Consider the following 24,632-nt stretch of genomic DNA (forward strand, 5'->3'; position numbering starts at 1 on the left):
GTGTTTTCTTGCAAAAATGAGTATTTTGCTTCCCCTCAGTTTGAAGTGTTACTTAGTAATACATATAAAACCTTGAGATCAGGAAATCAGCGTGATTTCTCTTACTGCTCTTCTAGAATTAAGAACGAACTCTTTATTTAGCAAATATTAGACAAAATTAGCATCTTCAGCAGTTTAGGTGAAATGTTTTCACACAGCAGAAAATCTATATAAATACTGCGTTCATAATTACTGAGATTCACAAAAAAAGGCTTTTTTAGAAAATCAAAAAGGGTCAAATAAAAAAATTTTAAAAAAACAAAAGGAGTGTCAAATACTACGTTTGGAGTCAAATGAGTTTGTGCAGAGGTAAAAGAGAAGTTGTCCGTCAGTTAATTTCTCAGCATTAAAATCTTCCACCTAAAGAAGCCCGTGTCTCTCGCGAGCCGTGTGCCTTTCCTGACGTTCACAGCTGGTCGCCTAGCTCCAGTACAAGCAGAGTGGCCATAATTCCACCTTTTTCTGTTCAAGGCAAAGAGTCCCTCTTCCAGCTGTGAGGCAGAGATTGGGTATCAGGTCCCTGGGTATGAGATACCACCAAGTGCAGCAGTTACACATTCGTTTCTAGTTCATTAATTTCAATAGTGCAGTGGTCCTTACTGTTGGATTTCTTCGTGTGATTCTCCGCTGGACTCTCTTCTTGCTCCACTTGTACAGGTACGTGGTGCTGAAACCCCTTCCCTGTTTCCGGTCCGTGAGACTCGTTCATGGTCTTCACGCAGCCGTTTCGCTGGCAAGCCACAATCTGATGGATGTTAAGAGGCTTAGATTCACCGATCAATGGCACCTGGGTGAAAAGCATTAAGATTTGGAATACTGCCACTGTTCGCTGTACACCACAGTAAAGAAATCTTTACTTTGACAGCTTGTGCTCTGCTTTACATTCACCAGGATTATCTAGGGCTTCCATAGACTGCCAGGACCTGTTTCTCATGTACACTGAGGCATCTTTGTACCATCTGGGTGAAGTGGAAGAGACTCTAGGTCTCTAAAAATGCAAATTCTGTCACAACAGTAATTTAACTTATACCCACAGTAATAACTGTTTGCATCATTAAAGTGATATAAGTAGTGTAAATAAAGACCAGAATCTCTGGACCAGGTTTAAGCAATACGGACTCTTAATAACCAGTATGCTGAGCTTTGAGCAGTGCTTGCTTTTGAGCACTATTACATAGACCAGTTAGTCATCTGATGCCACCTTCTGCCTTTCTTCTAACCTGATGAGCTCACACCTGTCTTTGCAGTTTGTGCTTCCTCAAAAGACATAAAGAGGATTTTATTGACTGATTCATAAGTTATATATTGAAGTGCCCTTTAAGTCAAACCAGAAGTTCTGATGGGGAAAATAAGACGTAAATACTGGCAGAGAGAAGAGGTTGGCTTGCAGCTGAGAAAATTTGGCCTTTGGGTTTACATTACTAACTCCATGAATTACGCAGCCAAAACGCATGGCAGACTAATGGTATATTTTAATACAATTATTGAGCATGATGCAAAGAAAAAAATATCATCACAGATGACTAAATAATCCCTTAGGAGGGATTTTATAGTCTTGAAACATCTCTTGAGTGAAGGCTGCCGAAATCTGAATGCTCCGCTCCAGGACTGAGCTCTAAATACAGCAATAAAACGTCAGGAGGCCTGTGTTTGCAGGGAGCCAGGCTACACTTCTGGCTTTGTGACCGATGACATACCTTGCCATTAGGTTGTAGACTCAGTTTTTGTAATTGGCTATATACGTAGTCAATGTATTCAGGCCTAACCCTTTCATTAGTAATTACTGCAGGTGCTGAGTACCTCAGAGTCTTTCTTTCTATATAAAACTTGAAAGAGTTGGAATTTTAAATGGATGTTCCAGGAAGGCATGAGAGTGGGATTTACTGGAAAGACTGGCTGTAAAATGGGAGAAGTAATAACAGAAGTAAAACTTTGCTATTATACTGAATAAGATAACACACAGGAGTGAAGTATGCCTCGTGGAGATTAGTTCCTGTGAAGACCCTTTTCTGTATGAAATATCCTGTCCCTGTGGAAGAAAGCCAGTGTGGGTCTGCTGTTAGCTGAAATGGTTGGGGATTAGCACCTCCAAGCGCGATGGGCTTATGGAGGCAGGGCAGGAACCTCCTGCAGGGAGGGATCTGAAGGAAGAGTACGAGGGGCAGTGTCAGGTATAAGGAAAGACTGACTGATGCATGCCAAGAAAGAAGGAAAAAAAGCATGGGAGAGGAGGTAGGCAGGGGCAGAATTTGGAGGTGTATGTGGTGTAGGGAATATAATATAGAGAAGGAAAAACAAAGACAAAGGAGGGGCTTGTATTCACTGCAGAAGGCAGGAGGATGCCTGAGAAAGAAGTCTTGAAAGGAGCAATGGGTTTGTGGTAGTCCAGAGGAAAATTATTGCACTAGTGGCTTCAAATTATTGCTAAAATAATGGCCTGAAATGCCCAGGGTAGCTGCTTTTGTTGTGAGCTTATGCATAAACACACTTACAGATACTTTTACCTCCCCCTGCACATGGAAATACTCAAGGACATTTGCCACCCCGCAATGTTGTTGGTCACATTTCGGAAGCAGGACCCCGTACAGGCCTGTCACATCTTGGCTGCTGACTGTGGGACTCGCCATTCCAGCACCTCGTGCGTTTGCAGGACTGTGGGGCTGCTCCTGCCCTGCTCCAAGCCCCGCTCTGGCAGATACAGCTGCCTGGCAGATGCCAGAACAGGGACAGAGGCAGCGCTGCTCCTTGGGGGAGCTTAGCACCCCAGCCTCCCCTTGGCTGTAGGAGCATGTGACTACACACCTGTTTCTGCTAAATGGCTCCATGCAGGAGGCTTTTGCATCAGGTTCCTAAAAAGCTAGAGGCTTGAATCTGAGGGGCTTTGTGCATGACCTCCTGGAAAAGGACCCCTCCACCCCACCTGGTTAGGCAGCGCATCGCCCAGTTCTGTCCTGCATCTGAAACACCTTTTACAAACCAGATGCAACAAATGCAGGAGGTCAACAGCGCACGGGTTCTTTGGCGCGATAAGGCTCACACTGGCACACTGAGGTCATGATGCTGTTACCTCTTCACCATCCTTGATGAACTCCTTCCGGCAGATGTGGGCCATGATCCCAGCCGCCAGGGCATCTCCCAGGACGTTGATCATCGTTCTAAACCTGTCTCTGGCAAATGAAACAGTGCTGGTAAGTCGCTGGCTCTTGCAGTACCTGTCCATGCCTTCATCACTGCAGTATTTATAGCTGAAAGCCATTTTGGCTGTATTTTTATGAGCTAACTAGTTTAGAAATGGAAGTAAGGAGTTTGGAATAGGAAAGCCACCAGTGACTTAGCTGCCTAGTTGGGATTTCCAGCCTGTTGCGTGCTCTGTGCCCTGTGCTGCCACATATCTCAATTTGTAGCTGAGTTAAGTGGAGCAGCTCTGCCTCCCTACAAGTGTAAACCGATTCAGCGCTTCCGATGTTTGCCACAGCAGATCAAGATTGCATTTGCACCCGAGTTTTTGTGTTAAGGTCCAGCACTATTGCCTGATGTGGAAGGCTGTTGCTGCAAATGTCTTGACTCAAAGTAGAGGGCAGCCAGTACAACCGGTACCTCGAATCAGCTATTAAGGGCCCAGTCCTACAATCTCAGCAACCAAAGTGCTAGTTAAGAAGACTGTTGTGTTGCTGGAATTTGCAGAATACAATTTACAGCTTTTCAGAAGATTGCTGAATAACTACACTTACAAACTATGCAGGCAGTGACCATATCTAAATTATGTTCATTTCTGAAAAAGCTTTGTTTGTTATGGCTACCAGTGTCTCAAAGATTTTTCATTTTCAATTACTTTTTTTTTTCCAGTTTAGCTTTGTATGTTTGACAGTACTTCGTATATAATCAGTTTCACTGATTCATTAGTTCATAAGGGACCATATCTGCTCGTTTAAGTCCTCTACCCATCACCATTTAAAAAAATAAATCTATAAAAAATTGACTGTAAATCCACAAAAGTTAGTGGTTGTCATAGATAGGTGTTACACTCAAAGCTACTTGTAATCTATTAGTTAAAATTGATGAGATTTCAGTAGACTACATAGCTTGTAAGTCTGAAATAGTATATACTAAGTCCCTTCCAAGAAAAACATACACATCTGAAAACTGTGTCCTATTGGTAACTTAATTTATAAATGTGGGTTATAAAACTGAGATTCAAAAATCTCCAGATGTTTGGCTTATTAAAGAGAATGACAATCCAATATCAACAGTGCTCAGACTTCAGATCATGTACCTTAATATAGAACAAAATCTAAACTGTGTGCTGATTTTTTTCCCCCATATATTTCAGGCATGTATTCTATACCTGCAAATATTGATGAAATTGCATACTTAATTAGCACGAACAGTTTCTGCACTAATAGTTCTTTGCATGCAGTTATCCAAATTGTACATGTAATTGCAAGTAACTTCACTGATAATATTTGATAGCCAAGACCTAGACATGTTTGCCGGATCTAGGACCCCATTCTACACTTGTTTGCTGAATCCATTTTTCTGATCCCTGCTGTTCTGATTTTGGGTTTCGCCTTGAGGAAGATTTCCACAGGTGAGGTAGGGACAAATACTGTTATAGTGCATATTGACAGATGTTCCTGTTACACACAGACTTCATAGTGTGTTGGGTTTTTTTTCCCTTAGTTGATCATCAGATGTTGATTTTTTTTTTTTTTTTTGGAAAGATATTCTGGGTTGTTAATTTTGGATTGCACAGAGTCAGTTGTGCTGGGGAAGAAGCTGTATGAACACGGCTCCAGAGTTTGCCGTCTGTTCTGGGCTCTGCTTAGGAGCTGTTCTGAAGACAGAGTTTTTCTGAGGAAACAGAGCACCATGTTGAAACTGTTGAGCAAATGGGATTGCTTTGCATGTTGTTTGGCCAGTTCTGGTCTATGTCTGTACAGAGCAGGTTGCCCTGTCTATGAATAGAAGCACACTGCACATCACTGGTGTTTCTCCATTAAGAGGCCAGCCTGCTGCTAGCAGCACTTATTTCAGTGCAAACACCTGTACCATATGTTGCCACAGTATTTTAGCTTTAGATGATATTATAATTAAAGATGCAAATCTTTTACCTTGTATTTAACAGGTTGGCTGAGAAATGTTCTGATTCTATTTCTTTTGTGTCTGAGCACCAGATAAAGGTATGAAGTTCATGTACATGTTATGGCTACCTAAATGAGTTGTAATACCTGCAGTGCATTGTAATAGGTATTTCAGTCTTCTGAGATCATCTAAAAAATCTTCTTTAAGCATTCGTCATGCTCCAGTACTTCCATATCTAATACTGGAAATATTCATCATGTCAAACATGTTGACACTTTGCATCTGAAGGCTCATGAAGCCACCAGGTGCCATAATATAGAAATAGACTTTTTGTATGAAAGGTCATCTGTAAAAGACTAAAAGCTGGGTGTGCTCCTTGGTCACTTTTTAATGCCATCTGGAAATGTAACCTGAGGGAGCTTTTGTCTGTTGTTCTGAAAGTTTTGCAAAACAAACAAATATAATTCCCATATATGCTGGAAGACTTACTGGAAAAACAATGAAATATTGATGTTGCAAGAGCTGGGTGAAAACTGAGAGATATAGAGGGGAAAAAGACCTTTGTAATACAACTTAAAATATTTTGGTTTTGTTGTGCTTTGTTAACTATTGAACTTCAGTGACTAGTATTAGAAGGGCTGCTTTATTAAAACCTGAACTGCTCTTCCCAAGTTCAGGTCCCCACCACAAATATCATTTATACTTTACAGAAGAATCTCTCCGATATTCCTAAAATAAATAACTTAAAAATGCATACAGAACAACCCTCATGACTCCTATTAATAATATGAATGGTATTCTATTACCCAGAACATGAAAGTAAACAATTCCTTCTCCCAATTCTTTGTAGAAAAATTCTGTGGTTTAAAATTGAATAAAATAGGAAATAGAATGAACTTGTAATAACACTTTACCCAGAAACTTGATGTAATGAAACTTTACTGTATTAAGATGAGTAATGAAAAAATAGATCATATTTTATTTAGATTAAATAAGAAATGGAAATTTTGGACCCTTAAATAAATTTCAGCATGGACACATACATTGCCTTCTCCTTGACAAGGTTACAATCTGTCAGCTTAACTGATGCAACAGCATATTACTGTGCCTGAATGTGAACACCAAACAGATGAACTAAGAAAAAGTTGAATACAGCTTTATACAGAACTGTGTCATCAATAATTAGAAATGCTAGTGAGCTGGTACCACTATTTTGCCATTCATGCTCCTATTCAGGAATCTGAAATTGTTTATGTGGCGTATGGACATTTATGTAACAAGATGAAACGCCAAATAAACCACTTCTTATGATTTTTAAGGTGGCTGTTTTCATGAGTGACAGGTATCTCTCATTCTGTGTGTGTTAAGTTCAAACCTCTGCTTCTGCTGGCTAGGTGCAACCTCCTCCCTTGTCTGATTATCTTTCTGGATAAAAATCAGTCTTAAGTTTTTCTGTGATCTGACTCAAGCTAGCTACTTTGGTCTACTTCTCCATCCTTCCCCCCACAGTGAGTGTAAAGAACGATTGAACATTGTCCTCTTTAGAACAATCTTATATATATTAAAAAAACTGCTGAGGCAACTTCTTTTATCCTGCTCTGGCTTTAAACTAGACAAACTCTGTTCCTGCAGCCTTTCCTTGTTGGTCATGTTGCCCAAGTCTCATCTAGACTCTCTCTCATTTGCCTGCAACTTTTTACAGTATAGAGCCCACTTGGAAAAAATATTTCATCTGAGGCCACATTAGCACTGTTTTAAGCAAAATAATTACTTCCCATGCCTTTTACGTATATTTTTTATGAATGTATCCCTGGAGAACGTTTGCCTTTTTGGCAACATTGCCGCACCTCAAAAGCTTAATGTTACTTACAGTGCCCAGTCGACCGCAATAATTAACGTGATGTCATCTGTGGGGAGTCCAACCGAGGTCAGAACGATGACCATTGTCACGAGGCCAGCCTGCGGGATACCTGCGGCACCTATGCTGGCAGCGGTTGCTGTGATACTTTAACAGAGAAAGAAAGGAATTGGCTTTAACTGTGCTGGATCCCTCCGCAGGAAACACCACCATGTTTCTACAGTTGTTTTGCTGAGCCAGAATCCTTGTACAAGCCACTGGAGGGAAGTGTCAGGGTTTGGTGGACGCAAGCCAGTTCAGAGAGCAAGGAAAGGCCAAACTATCTGCCCAGTGCTCAGTTCTCACCCTCCACCTTGCAGCCTCGTCTCTGTCAAGGAAAATTCTGTGTTATCTCTTGAAACTACTGGTGAAGAGACAGGGGGGCAGCAAGGCTGTGGGCTCCTCTGAGCCATGTCAGCTTCTCATGGGTCACGGCACCATCTGGAGTCTCCGCAGTGCTGCACGCCACGAATCTGCTGTCACTACTCATCCTGGCTTCACCTTGGCAGCAGAGCTCCCGGCAGGCATGGCCTGGTTGTCGTCAGCAGCTCCTGCACCAGGCAAGTGCGCTGCTGGCGGCAGCCAAGGCCTTTGGTGCCAACCCGTCCCAAAGAGCCTGGGCCAAGGGTGAAGTTCTTGTGTAGGACGTGGCTTCGCATACTTGGATCTAAATATGAAGCAAGCATATATGTGACGGTACCTCTTCAGTTTCTGGAAAGTATTTCTGCTTAACCTTCACACCATTTTTTCAGCAAGGCAAGCAGAAATGAATGGGAGGCCAGGGCAAGAGTGGACCTGGCAGGCTTAACATTTATTTTTTTTTCACCAGTGCTATTTTTAGGGGAGAGATTTCATTCCTTTTTCCAGGAGCAGAAGTGACTGACTGGATATATTCATTTCCTCCCATCTGGCCACTTTTAAGAGCTAGGCCATCCAGCAGAAAGACAAAAAGCACAATGAATGTTGACAATTGTAAAAGGATGACATAAAGCATATACACTGATAATCCGCCACATTCATCAGTCCAGAATTTCAGAGCTCTTGGCGAGCAGTTAAGTCTCATCCTCCTCCTGTGATGGAAAATGACAGTAACAATATTCATCCATGTGGAAACCGAGACATAGAGATATCCAGTATCTTGCTCACAGCTGTACACTGTACCAATACAGCAGCATTAGTATTTATAACTAGAATCTTTTTCTGCCATAAAGAAATACATTTGTATGTGGGTGTGATGGGGGAAGAGAAAGATTTAAAAATAAATTTTGGAAAAGTTAGCTTGTATAGCATCCTAGTAGCATTGTAACAGGCAGAGTTTAGATAGAAAGGAAGGGGCAGAAGCTCAGTATTTGAATAAAAACTAAATTTAATGAGTATTAAAAGATTCTTAGATCAGTGCTCTAAACTGGCTAGCCCATTAGGACTGTTTCTGCCTCCTAAGTCATTTCAGGCCAGAAAGTCTTATGACTTAATTGGGAGCAACAATAGGAATGTTTAACTAACATTGAACATGCAAGCTCATCTGCTATTCCATTGCATGTTGACCTTAATGTAGATGCTTCTTCATATAATACGTTCAGTTGATGAGAACAGGATCTTTGCTTCTCAATCTGGATTTTGCAAACTATGAGCAAAGTAGACTGATTTTTTTTTCCCCTCTAACATTTTTTTTTTCCTCTGGCAAAAATACCCTGGTACTGAGGTATATTTGGATTTCAGATCTCCAAGTCCTAAAGTATCAAGGTCTGGGGCAGGTGTGACCCACAGAGTGTAGTTAGAATTTGACTTCAGATATTCAAATGTTTAGGTGCTAGATCCACTGTGGTTTCTTATTTTCCTCCTTCTTTTGTAAGCTAGTGTTTTTATTTCTTTTTGGATTTTTTTTTTTGATCTTCCTTTGTATTTTCCTCCTACTGTCTTTACTTCTGCCTGGTTCTTATGTACCAGCACTTAATATGGGCAATGAAAATAAAGAGATAAAATTAGGTTCTGCTAAAACAAAGTTAGAACTTACCTTCTTTCTATTTACCATCACCTTCCTTGTCCTTATATTTTTGAAATCACCATTCTCTACTTGAAAGATGTATGTAATGTCTGCTCGTGGTCTAGGCCATGTTTTGAGACCACGTTCTAAAAACATTACCAAATGCAAAATCACAGAAGACTAAATTTTAGCACGTGGTCATTGCAACGATTTTCAGAGGGAGAGACAGCCTAAAAGCAAGAGTTCTTATGGACACTTCTTCTGCTTCTAGTCTAGCCAATTTTCCCCAAAAGTCCATCAGCAAACCTCAGCTGTTATCTGGGGTTAGTTTCAGGACTCTCCTCCTCTTGTCATGAAGGTTTTAAGCTACAGCAGAAGATGTGCAAGGCCCAGCAGTGTAAAAGCAGTAGTGGTGAGGTCAGTGGGTGGGTAGGTAAGCAGATCTCAAATATGTTGCACAAGGCTCTGACTATGAAGAATGTTTTTCTAATCATTTGTTCCCTGCTGGAAACCTGCAGGTTTCAGTCCCTGAGGCATTCTTTGGCAGCCAGTGAATTTATTCTGGCAGTAATTGTTTAGCTGGATCTTTTGTTCTTTTGGATCTATTACAGACTGTTTAAGGAGGGAGGATGCAGCTATAGCATTCTCTGCCCACTGAGAACATAGTTGTTTATGAAGTTTTCTGCTTTAACAGCAGCCATTTAAAAAAAATCTGGATGGTATAACATCTTGATGAAAGCCTACCCTGAAAATAGTATCTCAGTACATCTCGGTACACCCCTATTGTGCAGCTTTCTTTGGCTCCCCAAGTCTTTCACCAAATGCCTAATCCCTTCTCAGTTAGAAGAAATACTTATGGCTCCAGCTTTCATTTGAGGCTGACAAATTCTCAACAGAACTTGAGAATTTGACATGGGAAGCAAATCACAACATTTGGAACTTGAGGTTTATACCTTATAGTAATAATCTGCCCAAAGTCCAGTTCATAATTGTTTACTTGCGCGATGAAGATGGCTGCCACCGCTTCGTAGAGCGCGGTCCCATCCATGTTGATGGTGGCTCCCACAGGCAGCACAAACCTCGCAATCCTCCTGTCCACGTGGTTATTCTCCAACAAGCACTTGAAAGTGATAGGCAGGGTGGCTGAACTGCAGAACAGCACAAAGAAGCACATGCTGAAATTATTTTTATCTCTTCCAGTCTTCTTCCATCAATTAAGACAAATTATTAAACATTTTCTGGTTGCAAATTTCCTCATTTTCAATAAGATGCATATATTTTTAAATAGTAATATACTTAAACATGTTTATCTTCATTCTATATTTTATAGGCCTTTTGTTTTTGTGACATTCTGCATTTTACTGTTCAATGTCGCATTCGCTAATATGTCATGAGCAACTAAACTGTATTCAAGTGAGTGAAGAGATTTTTTTTTCTGACTTGTAAATTTGTAGGGAAAATATACAATGGTAAGATATTTTCATTGTAATGGTACAGCTTTTAATATACTGCTCAATATCTGAGATGACTGTAATAGATGTAAAATAACAATGTCATTTAAAAGGATTTCAGAGTTACCTCTTTAAAGAGATATGTAATTATTGAATGGGCAAATATTGGTATCATGGTACTGATGTGTTTAATTTTCTGTTTTTCTGTGAACAACATGACCCCAATAGTGAAATATAGGTATCTTTTCACTAGTTTGGGCAGTCCAGATTGCTCAGGGTTGTTAGCCTCACAACAGCAATGTGGCTGTGATATTTAAATGGTATAATGACCATTATCTGCTCTTAATGAAATATAACACACTTGATCTATAAGTTCTATCAATTGTTACATTTGACTTACAAAATAGTAGCGAGATTCTGAAAGCTCTGTTAAAATCCTAACCCCAAATCTGCAGGAATGTATTAGTAAAATGTTTCCTTGAGTAGGAGTTATAATTCTGTATTTGTGCAAGCTGCTGTCTGAGGAAGTAACAGTTAGTGTTTGAAAAGGAAAAGTAACTTCCTGCAATATAAAGGCAAAAAGAACTCTGTCCATCAGAGGATGCTTTCATTACAATTTCTCTGTTTCCTATAACCTTTTCCTAAAATGTCTGACTGGTGAATGATTTATGACAAATAGGCAGTCATTGCCATGAAAATCTGGGCAGAAGTAATTCTCCAAGTATGCAAATGAACTGAAAGGGCAAAGAAGCAATAAAAAACTGATTAGCTCTGGTAACTGGCTTATATTCAACTTTTTCATTCTGTCAGTCCTAATATTTAATCAATATTTACTTTGAAAAACAAACACAGTAAAGCATGAAACCCCAGAGTACACATTAGAAGTAACTTCTCTCTCAGGCATGCATATCATTTTTTGCCCATTCATTTGTGAATGACTGAAATTCTTTATGACTTGTTTACCATAAAATGTTCATAAAACAAAAGGGTGAGACTGGGGTGCACCAGTAATATAGAACAGAAAATCCTGGTATAGTTGTAACTAGGAGCAGGCCACCACAGTAGCAGGTCTAGATCTTCTTAACTACAGGCATTGGCAGGAATTCATTATTAAACCTACTATTCATTGCCTCCCTTCCCTGAAGCTGCTTCAGTTCTGGAAGATTATTTGCTTTTTAAAAAGTCTTTCCCAGGCCACTTGGTTTCTCTGTAACAGAACCCTGACCTGTTTGTGGGAAAAAGAGGAGGAAAATGTTAATCTTTCAAGTCCTTTTCCACCTTGCCTACGCTCTGATCACAGCAGAGTTTTAAACCTGAATGCCTTCATGTTCGTATGGCAGAGAGCTGAGCTGGGAAGGTGCAAATTTGACCTGACATCTTTGGATTTGGTTAAGATGTGACAAAAAATTGAGGAAAGAATCACACAATACCAATGGCACAAACAGAAAATCCTATACCTATTTCCACTGAATGTATGACACTGTTTTTGCAAGAATTCAGCGTTTTATCTTGTGCATTAATTCACAGAGTCAGGTGTTTCTTTCATTTTAATTTTGTGCTGTTAGACATAGAGTGCATAACTAAGTTGTTGGTTTTGTAGTTTATTAATTGTTATAATACAGAAAGATGTAAGAGCAATGAATGTAAGAGCAATGATGGCAAAAACATCGTGCAAGATATTGAAGGGCAACTTTCCAAGTCACAGATTCTAGTATCTTCCTAGCAGAGACAACGATTCCACACGATCCCCCTTACATTTATTACACCACATGTCAAAGCTAGCATTTTGTCCTAACTATTCCCACTGAAAGACTGCCCAGAACTCATTGTTCTGATGAGAAGTTTAATTTTTGATCTACATTTGTTCTTTCCAATCTATACTAAATTTGCTTTTATGTGCTTTATGCATATATCCTTAAATAAATCAGTTCAGCTATTACAAGATGTACGGTTAGAAATCAGTTTTGTCCCCTCTCAGCCTGGATTGAGCCAATCAGACTTTCTTTAGTCTTCTTTTAATATGATTGTTGCTTTACATCCCTGACTACCCTTCTCTCACGTTTCAGTCTAAACGAATTTTTCCTGAATATAGGTGACAAAAATCATACAGAATATCCTAGGTGAGGTTACCTTGTCCAAAGTTGTTCATTTCTACTTGTTATATATCATCTGGTACCTATCAGAATGATGTCTGTACTGTGGCTATTGGTGACTCACAAGTTGAAAAGAAAAAAAACCGCTTCTACTGTCATTTTTGAGTTAAATTCATATGGCATACTTCAATGCATTAAAAAACAAGCATTCTGAAATAAATGTTTTAAGTTGTCTTTCCAGTTAGGCTAGGCAAAGTCTGTCTTCTTGAAAGCAGCTTTATCTGGTGTTAAAGAGTGAAGCAGTAATGTGAAGGCCTGAAATGTAGATTTTACTTGGAGAAAAATACTCTAAAGAGCTGATCTGAGTCTGCTAAATCTTTAAAAAAGTTTCCTAAAGCTTGCAGCTAAGAGGAGGGATATCTTCTTCTCCCAGCACTACCTCACTGATAATTAAAAATATATTTTTAGAGTCTTATTTCGATTTTGTTTTGGATAAGGCTCTGCAGCTGCAGAAACTGAGCATAAGCTAATGGCTGATCAGGCCAAGCTCCCGCTAGTGCGAGCCACATAGTAGGACAGCTAGTCACTGCGGAAGAACAGCTGTGCAGCCTGGTCTGTTTATCTTATCATTCAAATGCATTCTGATATTTGCTCCAAAAAATCAACAAACTGATCTCATCTCCCTTTTGCTAAATCTGCCTTTAATTTACACTGTGCAATAGCCAAGATCTTAGTGTTTCATAACCTTGAAATACTCATATAGTCTGCCTTCAGAGAAGATGAAAATTGCTTCTTTTGATGGGATGTACCACTGAGAAGATGCTGCTTTAATTCATTAATGGAAAGATGACCTAGAAAAATAAAATTCCCTCATGCCATAGGAATGAGGAAAGTGAAAATCAAGAGGAATTTTGTATGTAGGCCAAATACTGCTTGGTCAGTGCAGTAAGAGGTGGCGAGATCAGGGCTGATGTGGACATGTGGAGGAGGGGAAGCAGCATGACGGAAATCCAAGGCTGCGCTGCCTGAACACCACAGAGCAGGGCAAGGTGGGCAATGACTTTACCGACATCATATAAAGGAGCTACATTGCTATAGGTGCCTGTTGACAAAGCCAGCCTGTACCAGGGCCGAGGGTTTGGCATCAGAGGACTGGAGAAATTTCCTTCCTCTCTGTCCCTGACTCTGCAGTAATGTCCATGTAAACCCAAGCCAATATATTGCTGTGTGACAGGGATTTTTGGGCAAGTAAAAGGGGACTGAGACTGGGGTGCAGAACCTTTCACTAAAGGGAAAGGGGCTGAAATAATGTCCTGTTTCAATAAAATCATTGTCATGAGATGACTGGTTAGTGGCTTTCAGGTCCCCTTGTGGTACATCTCTGTTTTTTGTACACAATATTGTTTTTTCTTCTTGCAGTTATGACTTTTAGCTTGAAAAGCAATCTGTCCACAGGTGCAGACTAGCTGGAATGAATATCAGAACACTGGTTTGTGGTGTTCTTTCTATCATTAGATGTAGACATGAACTGACATGGAAACATCTGCAAGAAACACATCAGTATGCTTAAAACCAACCCTTTGTTCTCCTCAAAGATGAGCTGAAAATCCAATACCCACAATATGAGTGTTATATAATGCCCCTGTGGCAAGTATTAGTTAACCAAATACAGCTGCGGGGACTGTCAGGAGAGGCAGCTCTCCTGTCCAGTCCCAGTTATTTGTGCATGTTCTTTTGGCAACAGCTCAGCTATGCGCAGTATCCACTCCTTTCAGTGTAACCACGGTGAAAAGTTCAGACATCTCTAGACAAGACACTGCTATTTGAGAAGAAAAACATCAATGGCCATGTTGTGCCTGTGTTGGATGGGCAAAATGTACGTGCTAATGAGAAGGGGCAAACAGACCTAAATCCACCAGAGTGTCCAGGCCCCAAATCTGGAAGTTCAGAGCCTTTCTGCAAGTAATCACAAGAAAAGATAACCAAAAATCCCCAAACCAACCTCAACAACCTTTACCAAGAAGTAATATAACTTTAGACACTCACGGATGGAACAGGGGAATTAATCCCTTACATAACGTTTGTAGATCTGGTTCTGTATTTTGGTTACTACTTATCATGCCTGACATTTTGTTTTATTACTATGATTGATAATACTGACATTGGAACATTTCCAACTCTGAAATGTATCATAACTCACCCTGGGCCTGCAGATATTATAAATTACAAAGCACAGATATTATAAACTACAAAGAAGACATCATAACTGTAAAGAGACAGAGTAAGAAGATGAGATCCCATGAAGAAACAATGAACTTCTTTGATAGAAATGGGAGAAAGTTATTTAAAAAAGCACAAGCCCTGAAAGTTTCTGAGGAATAGTAAATTGATTATAAAGTCAAAATATAATGCTGATGAAAACATGGAAAATGAAGAAAGGGAAACTGTTTTATAAAAAAGTTGTAATGTGTGCTAATTTTTAAAATCTGATTTAAGCTTTACTTGATAAAGGATCTGTCCTGGTGAAAGAGCTGGTTAATTTTGCTGCCTATTAATAGAAAAAAAGAGAAATGGACAAACTTTTCTATAGAGGATAAATGTGAAATGAGGAACAAAATTTTCTCTTTTTTTTCCCTAAAAAGAGAAAAATTCAGATTAGTTTTTTAAGAAAATGTTCTAGTAAAAGGAGAATGGAATAAACAACATAGAGGAAAAAAACCCCAACACTTGAGTTGCCAGCATTAGTGTTCTTCAGAAATAGACGTCTTAGAGGAGCAGGGCAGAGAGTCAAATGTGTCAAATGCGAACCTGAAGGGCCTTTTCCAACACTAACATTGCTGAGTGTCAAATTGAGATCATATTGGAAGCAGGGGATGTGATGACATCTCAAGCTACAGACCTTTAATGTTCTACTAAAAAAGCCCATCTTAATTATTTAAACCAGTTAGAATTTAAAGCTCCACCCAGGACATAATTTTTTCTTGAGCCTGTATTTCAGAGTATGTTGATATAGGACAGTTTGGAGCAAACTATTAAATATGAAAAACACCTTGTAAAATGAAACATAGTGGAAAGGCAACACCTTCCAACTGTACTGAAATAGTCATTCCCTCCTCTCTTTTCTTTTAATTCCTGTAACTTCTTTCTGCTCTATTTACTCCTGCCCTAATCATTGGGTATTCATAAGAGAGAGAGAGCTCTCTGCATAGACCTTCCTGCCCCAAATTCCCTGGACCCTGTTGGAACCAGGAGGAAACAACGAGCACTGGCGCAGCCTAACTGCGCCAATGGATTTGGGATTAAAAGTTTTCATGCTTTTCCCAAGACTGGCACAAGTCTGGCAAAGCACTTTTAACTTTTCTCTTTTTGCTGGACCTTCAACAAAATAGGAAGTATGGCTCTTTTAGCACGGACAGTAATTACCACATTGCAGGGTAACATTTTGTGACAAAAATAAGTTTTGCAGAAGATTAGGGAGAAAGGGAATGACATCAGGAAAGTTATAGAGCTACTTGTCTGTATATTTATTTTCTAAGACAATGTTCAGAAGAGGTCCAGATTTGTGCAAAACCCACATAATTATTTATCGGTGATGATACCGTATGCAAAGCCATATGCTCTGATTACATAATGACCCTTATTAGACAATTAAAAAGAAGCTATTTAAATCAATATTTGTTTGCCTGCTTCCCTCGAACTTTGTATTCGCATGCCATGCCTGCTTTCCTTTTCTGTAATCCCACCAACTACAAATGCATTTTATTTCTAAGTGGGTCACTATTGTGGGAGAGAACTGAGAATTTGCGGGAAATTAATTACGAAGAAAATTAAGATTAGGGGCACAAGGGATGAGAAGCTGATACAACACTATTTCCTGTAAGGATATATCAGTCATCCGTGCTTGAAATATCATAGAACTTATTATAAGAGGGAAGATGAAATCAGCATTTAAATATAACAAGATGAAGTACTCCTCAGTCATTATTGTTAATTAGAATAAGCATTTTGGGGTTAATAAAATCTTTTATTTTTTTCAGGATGTTTCTTTATAATTAAGAGATGTATACAAATATTATTGATTCTATACTAATTTTGAGGTCTAAATTAAGTAGATGAAGATAGGTACTTGTCACTAACTGTCATCGTATCAAAATCTGGATAAGAACTGAGTATTTTCCAGTGTCTCTGCAAAATAATAATTATAATAACTTAAAAAAGCCAAAAGCAAACATATGAAATCAAGCTGAGATAAAGGAAAGGTATCTTTTCCTTTCAGCCCTCTTCCTGACAGTAGAAATAATAAATATATAAGACATCCCAGAGAAACCTATTTATCTGGCATTTTTAACTCTTTCTGTGGCTTTCATCACTGCATAAAAAGTGCTAGGTACAGCTGTTCTTGTTCCTTCAGAGTAACAAGCCTCCAGCCACAGGTGCCGTGAGACAGTGTTTTCACATATCAGCTATGTGGAAATGTTATTTTATTTGTCCTTGTTTCCACTCTGCACAAGTTAATTCCAGTCCTTTCAAGCACTTCTCATTCAAAAGTTTATCCGTGCTGCTAGTCATTTGCACAACCAGTTTTCACGAGCTGTTTCCCATTTCCACTGTACATTTCTTCAGCTATGGTTAAAACTCATTGTATATCCTCCCTAAAGAGGATGTGAAAACATTATTCCTTGAGCACTATAGCTAAATATTTTCCCAGTGCTGGACAATAACTTGCAACCACAGCCTTAATGTACCAAAAAACAAAGACTAAGATGAGTAGAAAGGGTAAAATGTTTCCATATGCCAGAACTAGGAGGTTCTCCACTAATACCAAAATTGAAATCTGGACAAATTTTGTATCCTTTACATATGCTAAATGTGTACAAGCACAAAGTTTGTTTTCATGGAAAAATACCCTTATTTCCTTTCTAGTCCTCTAAGAAAACCTCTTTCATCCAACATTTTTTAAACTGAGGAAAAACAGTGTGACAAACATTATTGTCAAATGGATCCTACTCATAGCTTCCAAATGTTGAGAGACATATCTTCTAAAAATGTACCAGTGAACTGGATACAGGCCATAGTTTAGATACAAGCATGTCTGCTCCAGTACACCTGTACTGTGCGGTTCCCAAGAGAATGCTGAAATTAGGATCTAGCAAATGTTTTGTTGCATCTATCTACGAAACTGCAGAATACCTGGAGGACGTGGCCAGAGCAATGAGCAAGGCTTGAAGAATCCCTCTCATGAAGACAATGGGGTTCTTCTTGGTGATAAAGAAGTACGTCATTGGCAGAATAAACAGCCCGTGCACAACCAGGCCACACACAACAGTAATGGCGTAGAAACCCAGTTTCTTTCCAATGGTTGAAGGGTCATCCATTTCTAAGATTTTGCCAGCAATTAGGAACACTATTCCGAAAGGAAAATACCTGAGCAAAAAGAAGGACATTCGTTATTAGGAGATAGTTCACTTCCATCAAACAGTGTGAGATGGAAAATTGTTGTATCTCCAATACCAGCGCAGTGAAAGCACCCTGTCTGAAAGCGGCATAGCTGGGTTCAGTTGTCTCACCAGATTGAATGTATTTAAACTTGACTGAATGTATTTAATCCCTCACATTTGAGGAGCATGCCCTAACCACTAGACTAAACACTCTTTTATGCAGGGTGCACTTCAGTACAGCTGAGCTTATGTTGCTGGTCAGGAGCGAATTTAAAATGCGCTTGTTCAGAAGAAGGTTCTGACTCTGTAGCTTACGGCAGGTCATTTGCCTGGGAGAGGGGGAATCCTGAGCTCTGCTCATGCTTGTGCTCATGTGACTGTTGATGGTTACTGTTGGACACAGTTAAGCAAATACTTACACAATCCTTAGGCCAGGTAGGAGAAGACTCTCTTTCCCACCACCTTGTCCCCTCTTACCTCTATTTTCCCTCTCCATGTTTCAGAAAAGCGGTGGCTCCCTCTGCATTTTGTGTGGAAGTACCAACATGTGCTAGATAAGCCCTTGGTGCCTGGGAGTTTGTTCAGGGCAGATAGGCAGAAGAATATTTAGTTTCTGAATCCCCCCTGGACTGGATGTGAGATCGGAGCGTTATCAAAACTGTAGTGCTTTCATGCACAGCTAGACACAAAGCCATGGGTGCCTAAGGAGCTTCAGGTAAAAAATAAATAAAAGTAGATCTGGGGACATCCACCCCCCTTCCATTTGCAGCTGCACCAGCTCCAGGACTTACAGCCCTGTCTGCTTGCTGCTTTACCTCATCCTTCCAGAAATTCTGGCTCCCTCGGCTCCATCTGGCCAAGAGATCTTTGCCAGACTCAGCTTAGTCACATTGAAGCAGGGAGCTGGAAACAGAGGCCGAGTGCTGGCAGCGGCCTCCCCCACGTGTGGCCGAGCCGTGTTCGGGGACCCCCCGAAGGCTGGGGAGGATGCTAAGCTGAGTCACACTCCTGCTGTCAGGGAGCAGTGGGCTCTTGCTGGCAGCCTGCGCGCTTTGTGACTGTGTGCTCTGCCTATTTAAAAGCTGGGTGAACTTCCAAGCACTTTGACTACTGGGCAAAAATGGTATTGCTGAAGCGGACAGTGCCAGACAGAATTTTGGATGAAAAATTTTGAGCCTAAAGTACATCCAAGCTGTTATTGCATTGATGTTATTGAGCTATAGCTCTGGTTATTTTAGTAGGATACAAACATAAGCATGAAATATGCACATCTCTGCCAAAAATTCATGGATTTTACAGGGCTAGCTTTTGCTGTTGTTGGCCACCTCCTGTTCCCCTCATAACTGGGGCAGATAGACTGGCAGGTCTAACTGGCCCCCAGTGTAATTTAGGACTGCTCTGAAGACTTTTTCTGAGTGACATGGGCTAGAATGATTCCTTGAGGACTAGTTTGTTGACTGGAGATATCCTGAGTGCCAGGCAGTCGGGGTACATGTTCATTGCGCTGCACAGTGCAGAGATGTCCAAGCTAGAGCAGCCACACTAATCACAGCACAGTCATGTCAGGACGAGACCCCAGCCCTCTCTTGAGGGCTTAATTGAGCAAGCTGAAACCAAGCTAGTATTTCTAATGGGGCAGTGTTCAACGGTGTGGATGCACGAGCCTGAGGACCTCATCCTCCTCCCTTGCGTGGGCTGGATGTACCCTATTCCCCCTCAGCCTGCCCAAGGCACAGGTGGTGCTCCCAGCACTAAGTGTATACAGCATATACCCAGCTATACCATGTTACGTCTTTTGGGGGTGATATCTGGGGTGTCTCTGTCAAAGTGACACTGCTGCAGTACAAGCTAGGGACAGGATATATGTGTATATATCTTCCTTCAAGCGCTGAGGCCCTACAGAGCTAAGGACCATCATCTCTCATTTACTTCCCTGGAAATAAGATTATGCCATCTCTGTGCATTCTCCTCTGTTGAAATGTTCCTCCTCTTTAAAAAATATTTTATTTTCTTAATAAAATGGTTACTTACCAAACAGCAACTGCCACTATCTTCATGACAGATTCGTTTAAACATTGACAAAAGCTGACCAAAGGAACACCACTGCTTCCCATTCTTCCCAGCATTATACCTGCAAACAAATGCGTTCATGTTTAAATACTCATGTGCCTTCATGCAAATCCCCAGTGCTTTCCCTCCTTGCTATAATTCAAAGTGAACTAAGTGGGAGATGACTGGATGAATTTAGATCTTTATGTTGTAGAAGAAGTCATAGTATCTGTAAATCTCACCTATACACAGACACAGTGAGAGCATGGGGGAACCAGGCCACAGTGTTGTTCTTTGGCTATGTCGAGCTCTGTCATCTAGCTCCCCGTTTTTTTGATTTTGCAATTCCCTGAAAGTTTCCCAGTGGAAGTGCAGATTTTTGTGCTTTGGTTTTAGGCCTTCTAATAGCAAATCTGTTTGCTTAACTATCTTTCATGGAGCCCTGAGAAGGGATTTACCAGTTCTGAGGGATCCCTGGAAAACAGACTGAGAAACACTGGCCTAGCTAAAGCCGTTGTCTCTGCAAGCCTGCAGTCCCTTCCTTATCTCTGGGCACCACCTACAACTGGGTGACACTCTCAGTGCAAAGTCAATATCTGGGCTTATACATATTTGGAGCAAGTTAATATGGGGGTCTCCATCCAGTTTTCAGTAGATATCTGCCTACATAATAACAATCAGCCCTCACAACTGATTGTGCTTAGCAAACTTGGGGGAGATAAGGAAATGCAAATTCATGTGAAGAAAAGGCAAACTGCTATCCAGACTAACTAGCAAAGAAAGCAAGCAAAACCCATTTGCTTGCCCCAGTGCTAGGAAAGGAAAAGAATACAGCTTTGGGATGTGTTAGATAACCACATATTCTCCAGTCAGTGTTAGTCTCCAAAAATGTATATAAATATACATCATTTTCCCATTTTAGTAATTTTCTGCCTGAAAGGATTGCAAGTGATTGAGTTAATTGCTCAGGGAAGCACTTCAAAAACAAGCTGCAGCAACTGAGCCTGCCTTGGATGGGGGTTTCACGAGGAAGCAGGGGGCTGTGCAGGGGGTGCATGCTGACGCTTGCTCTGGATCCGCAGCGCGCTGGCTTTGAGTGGCAGCCCAGCCTGGGGCCTGGGAGCCCACATCTGTGTCTGTGGCCAGGTCGGGCTGTAACAGCGCCAAGGCATTCCCCTCCTGATGCAGGGAGGGAGGCTCTCAGCTGTCTTATCCAGGGATTTTGCAATAACTGCATTCAAAATGTGGGCTTATAAGACTGTTAGTATTCATCTAAACTGTAAGTTTTAGGTTGGAAAACAACACTCTTTTATTAAGCATGTTCCTCATCTGTACTAAAAGGATTTTAAATACAATTTGGCATTTGAAGCCTGGTTGGTTTTATTAAGCTGTAGCAGTTTTACAAGAGTCTTAGCTTCTAATTCTATATAATGCTGAGAAGAAGAAATGCTTTCTCTTTTATTTTAGAGGAATAAGTGAAGTTTGTTCTGTAAAACAGAACTGAGCATGTGGCTGTTGGTGGCGACAGAGAGTGGGGCAGGCAGTACTGGGGCTTCCTGTCCACAGCCCTGGTGTACCAAGCTCCATTTCAGTGCAAACGTTTTCCTTGTGGTTAATAAATAACGTGGCCTTCTCCAAGAAAAACAGATCAGCTGTCTCAACTCTTACCCACTTGTCATAATCCCTAACAGAAATTCCTGCACACTGTATATGAAGAAGCATTATAGCTAGTCACAACTCAGGGAACGCCTAGCATCAAGGCTTTTTGTGTCTTGACTTCACACTCTTGCCTGTCAAAGGCTGCCCATTTTAATGTATACCAGGCTAAGAGGTCCAGTTATTCATGCACATGATTTATTCCTGAGCTAAGATTACTAAGAAATTCACCTCCTGCTTCAGGAAAAGGAAAAGATGGTTGGCTCAAGTCTGTTATTCTACAGGCCCTTGATGCTATTCTGATGCTGTTCATGGACCTAAAAGAAGCTCTGATAATAACTCATATCCACCCTAATGCCATTTTTCTATACCAGAGTGATGTAAAGAGACCTTCATGCAAGTAAGATTCAGCCCAAGTGAGCAAAATTGTTACCAAGCACCAAAGCCTGTACACATTTTTTGCAAGAAACAAAAACTTTGGAACGATGCTCTTCTTTCATAGAGACTAAGGCCACATGCCTTCTGCTTTATTGCTTCATTTTTTGCAGGAGGGAAGCAGAAAGTTGAAGACAGTGATAAATGTTGGGCTGTGTTCTCAGTTCGAAATGACAATTTGAAATAGTCACCAGAATATGACCAGATTTGAGGGTTTAGTGTCTCAGGTTTGTCTGCAGCTGGCAGCCACTGGTGATGCCGGCAGCCAGGGGCTACGCTGCCTGGGGCAGCATGGCACGACAGCAGCATGGTTACTGTATTTCAGCCAGGGAGAAACCAGCTCTCAGCTTCCCTCTCCTGATCCCTGGGCCAGCAAGAGTTAGAGGCATGGTAGAAGAAACGCACGCAGTTCTGGGAAGAAAATGGGTGATCTTCTGTGCTCAAAATTATATAATTGCCCTTGATCCTAATAAGGATGTGTAATTAATCCATTCATAGCCAATACGTTTTGGCTGGAATATTGCTTGCTGCAACATAGTACTTTGGGAATCGACTATAAAGCATTACAAACTGGGGGGCAGCCAGTTTCCAGCAGTGTTGCATATAGAATACCACACTCCGGAGAAACAAAGAAGCAGACAAATCGGCTAATTCCAGAAATGATTTTTGACCCCTTGTGCTAGTGTGAACTAGAATATAATAAATACAGTGAAAGATGTTTTATGGAACTGCATCTGCAGACCTGATTAACTTCCAAGAATAAATTTAGATAATTTCATCAGCATTTTCTTGCAATAATCATCAGCACTTTACCTTTGTCAAGATTAACCAGGGCATGTTTATATATATACCTTTATAACCCACTTATCCAAGACATCACTGGGGCTAATTATGTGAATAGTTTCTTACATAAATAAGTGACACAAGTTCTACACTAATAATGTGATAAGATCCTCAGATAGACCAGATTGCAGGGCAAAAGCCAACCTCTGCCAGGTGGGAGAAACTTAAACCAGGGGGTTTGTGTGTGAGCGGGTTATTCTGGGATCGCCAGCTGGAGACTAAAGCATCAGGCCATGTGCGCGACGGGTCTCGCGATCTGATGGCCTGCTGAACTGACAGCAGAGTGGCAAGCTGTCTGTCCCCATGGTACAAAGCCTGGTGCTTTGGGCATTAGAAATGTCCTAACTTCTTGGACTTTGGGGAGAAAGTCTGCTATGGACCTGTTTATTTCAGAATTTCTTGAAACCTTCCCTGAGATTTCTGCTACTGGCCAGAGTGAAACAGGATATTGGTAGAGGGGCCACTGGTCTGAGCTGGCATAGCAATTCCTAGCTCTGAGTACACTGTATTAGGGTTTGTTACTGTTCTTCTAGATTTATATTCTTTTCTATAATTATGTTTAATTTTAACAGCTACCTGTTATTTTTCGTATCCTCGATTAGTAGACTCGCCAACCTCTATATCATGGTGAACCTTCTTGTTAAAGAGGGATTAATGTATCTCTTATGGTACTAGCACACTGCCGTATCTAGAGTGTAGCGTCATCACATCTAAGCTTGATTTAGACTATACAAAGTGGGTGCTGACAGAAGCAATATCACAGACTGATATATTTAATACTGATATATACAGATATAAATTCTGATGTATTTACTGTTTTCCTGAGTGGTTTTGCAGCTGGCCCTTAAACACATTCTGCCATAGCTAAACTGCTAGTAACTCAGCCAGTTAGCCTAAAGTTCTCTGGGAACTGCTGTTTTCAACATATGCAGAAAATGGAGTTTTAAAGTAGTTTGAATATATATATGTGTGATACTGTCCACTATAGAGTGGAATGAGAAGTGCTCAGCTGGGCATCATAGCTCATACACTCATTTCACTTTCTTTCATCTGAGAGGGCAAATAAAACAGCAAGAGATGTGAAGGTAACCATGACATTCTGCAAAGAGGAAGCATGAAGTGTTAGGGGAGCATGTGAATTTACCCTGCCCCAAACTTGTTTCAGTGATTTACTAGAAAATAAAAAAAGAAAAGAAAAGAAAAGAAAAGGGGTCCTAAAAGCAATAGAAAGCTTCACTGAGTCATCCCAAACACCAAATGCTGTTCACTTATGCCCTGGAAGGATGAAGGAGGTCATGCTTAGCTCTCATCCTTCTGGTACCAGTCAATTAATGGCACTGGAGCTGGCATACAGAGTTCTGATGATGGGATGATTTGATGTCTCAAACTAAGAATCTTTAAAATTGAGGTGAATAAGACATTTCTATTTTTCCTCCATCTCAGGCAAAAATGGTTCACAAATAAAAGCTCAAAAAAATCCAGAAGAAAGTAAAATATAGCGAATATAATTAATGCACAGAAAACAGCACGGAACAAAAGTCATCAAGAATTTTGAAGATTTTTCTTCAAAACATTGTGAGAACAGCTCTGTAATATTCTTGTTTTTTTACAAAGTTTAGATAGAATTAGACAAAAAAAAAAAAAAAAATCAAGAATCCAAACAAC

At 40.5% G+C, this 24,632-nt stretch overlaps 1 protein-coding gene across 1 annotated transcript in view; it reads right to left on the minus strand.

Moving 5' to 3' along the window:
• Positions 1-326: 326 nt before the first annotated feature.
• The window catches only part of SLC1A7 (solute carrier family 1 member 7), a 57,590-nt gene continuing 33,284 nt past the window's right edge, over positions 327-24,632 (minus strand). Inside the window, exons 6-11 of the mRNA XM_067300493.1 lie at positions 20,016-20,115; positions 17,737-17,970; positions 9,956-10,150; positions 6,992-7,126; positions 3,107-3,206; positions 327-826 (exon numbers count right to left, since the gene is read on the minus strand). Of these exons, the coding sequence (XP_067156594.1) occupies positions 590-826; positions 3,107-3,206; positions 6,992-7,126; positions 9,956-10,150; positions 17,737-17,970; positions 20,016-20,115 (1,001 nt within the window). The 3' untranslated portion in view covers positions 327-589. The remainder of the gene's footprint in view (positions 827-3,106; positions 3,207-6,991; positions 7,127-9,955; positions 10,151-17,736; positions 17,971-20,015; positions 20,116-24,632) is intronic.

The sequence above is a fragment of the Apteryx mantelli genome, chromosome 8 (genome assembly GCF_036417845.1).
Source record: "Apteryx mantelli isolate bAptMan1 chromosome 8, bAptMan1.hap1, whole genome shotgun sequence".
NCBI lineage: Eukaryota > Metazoa > Chordata > Aves > Apterygiformes > Apterygidae > Apteryx > Apteryx mantelli.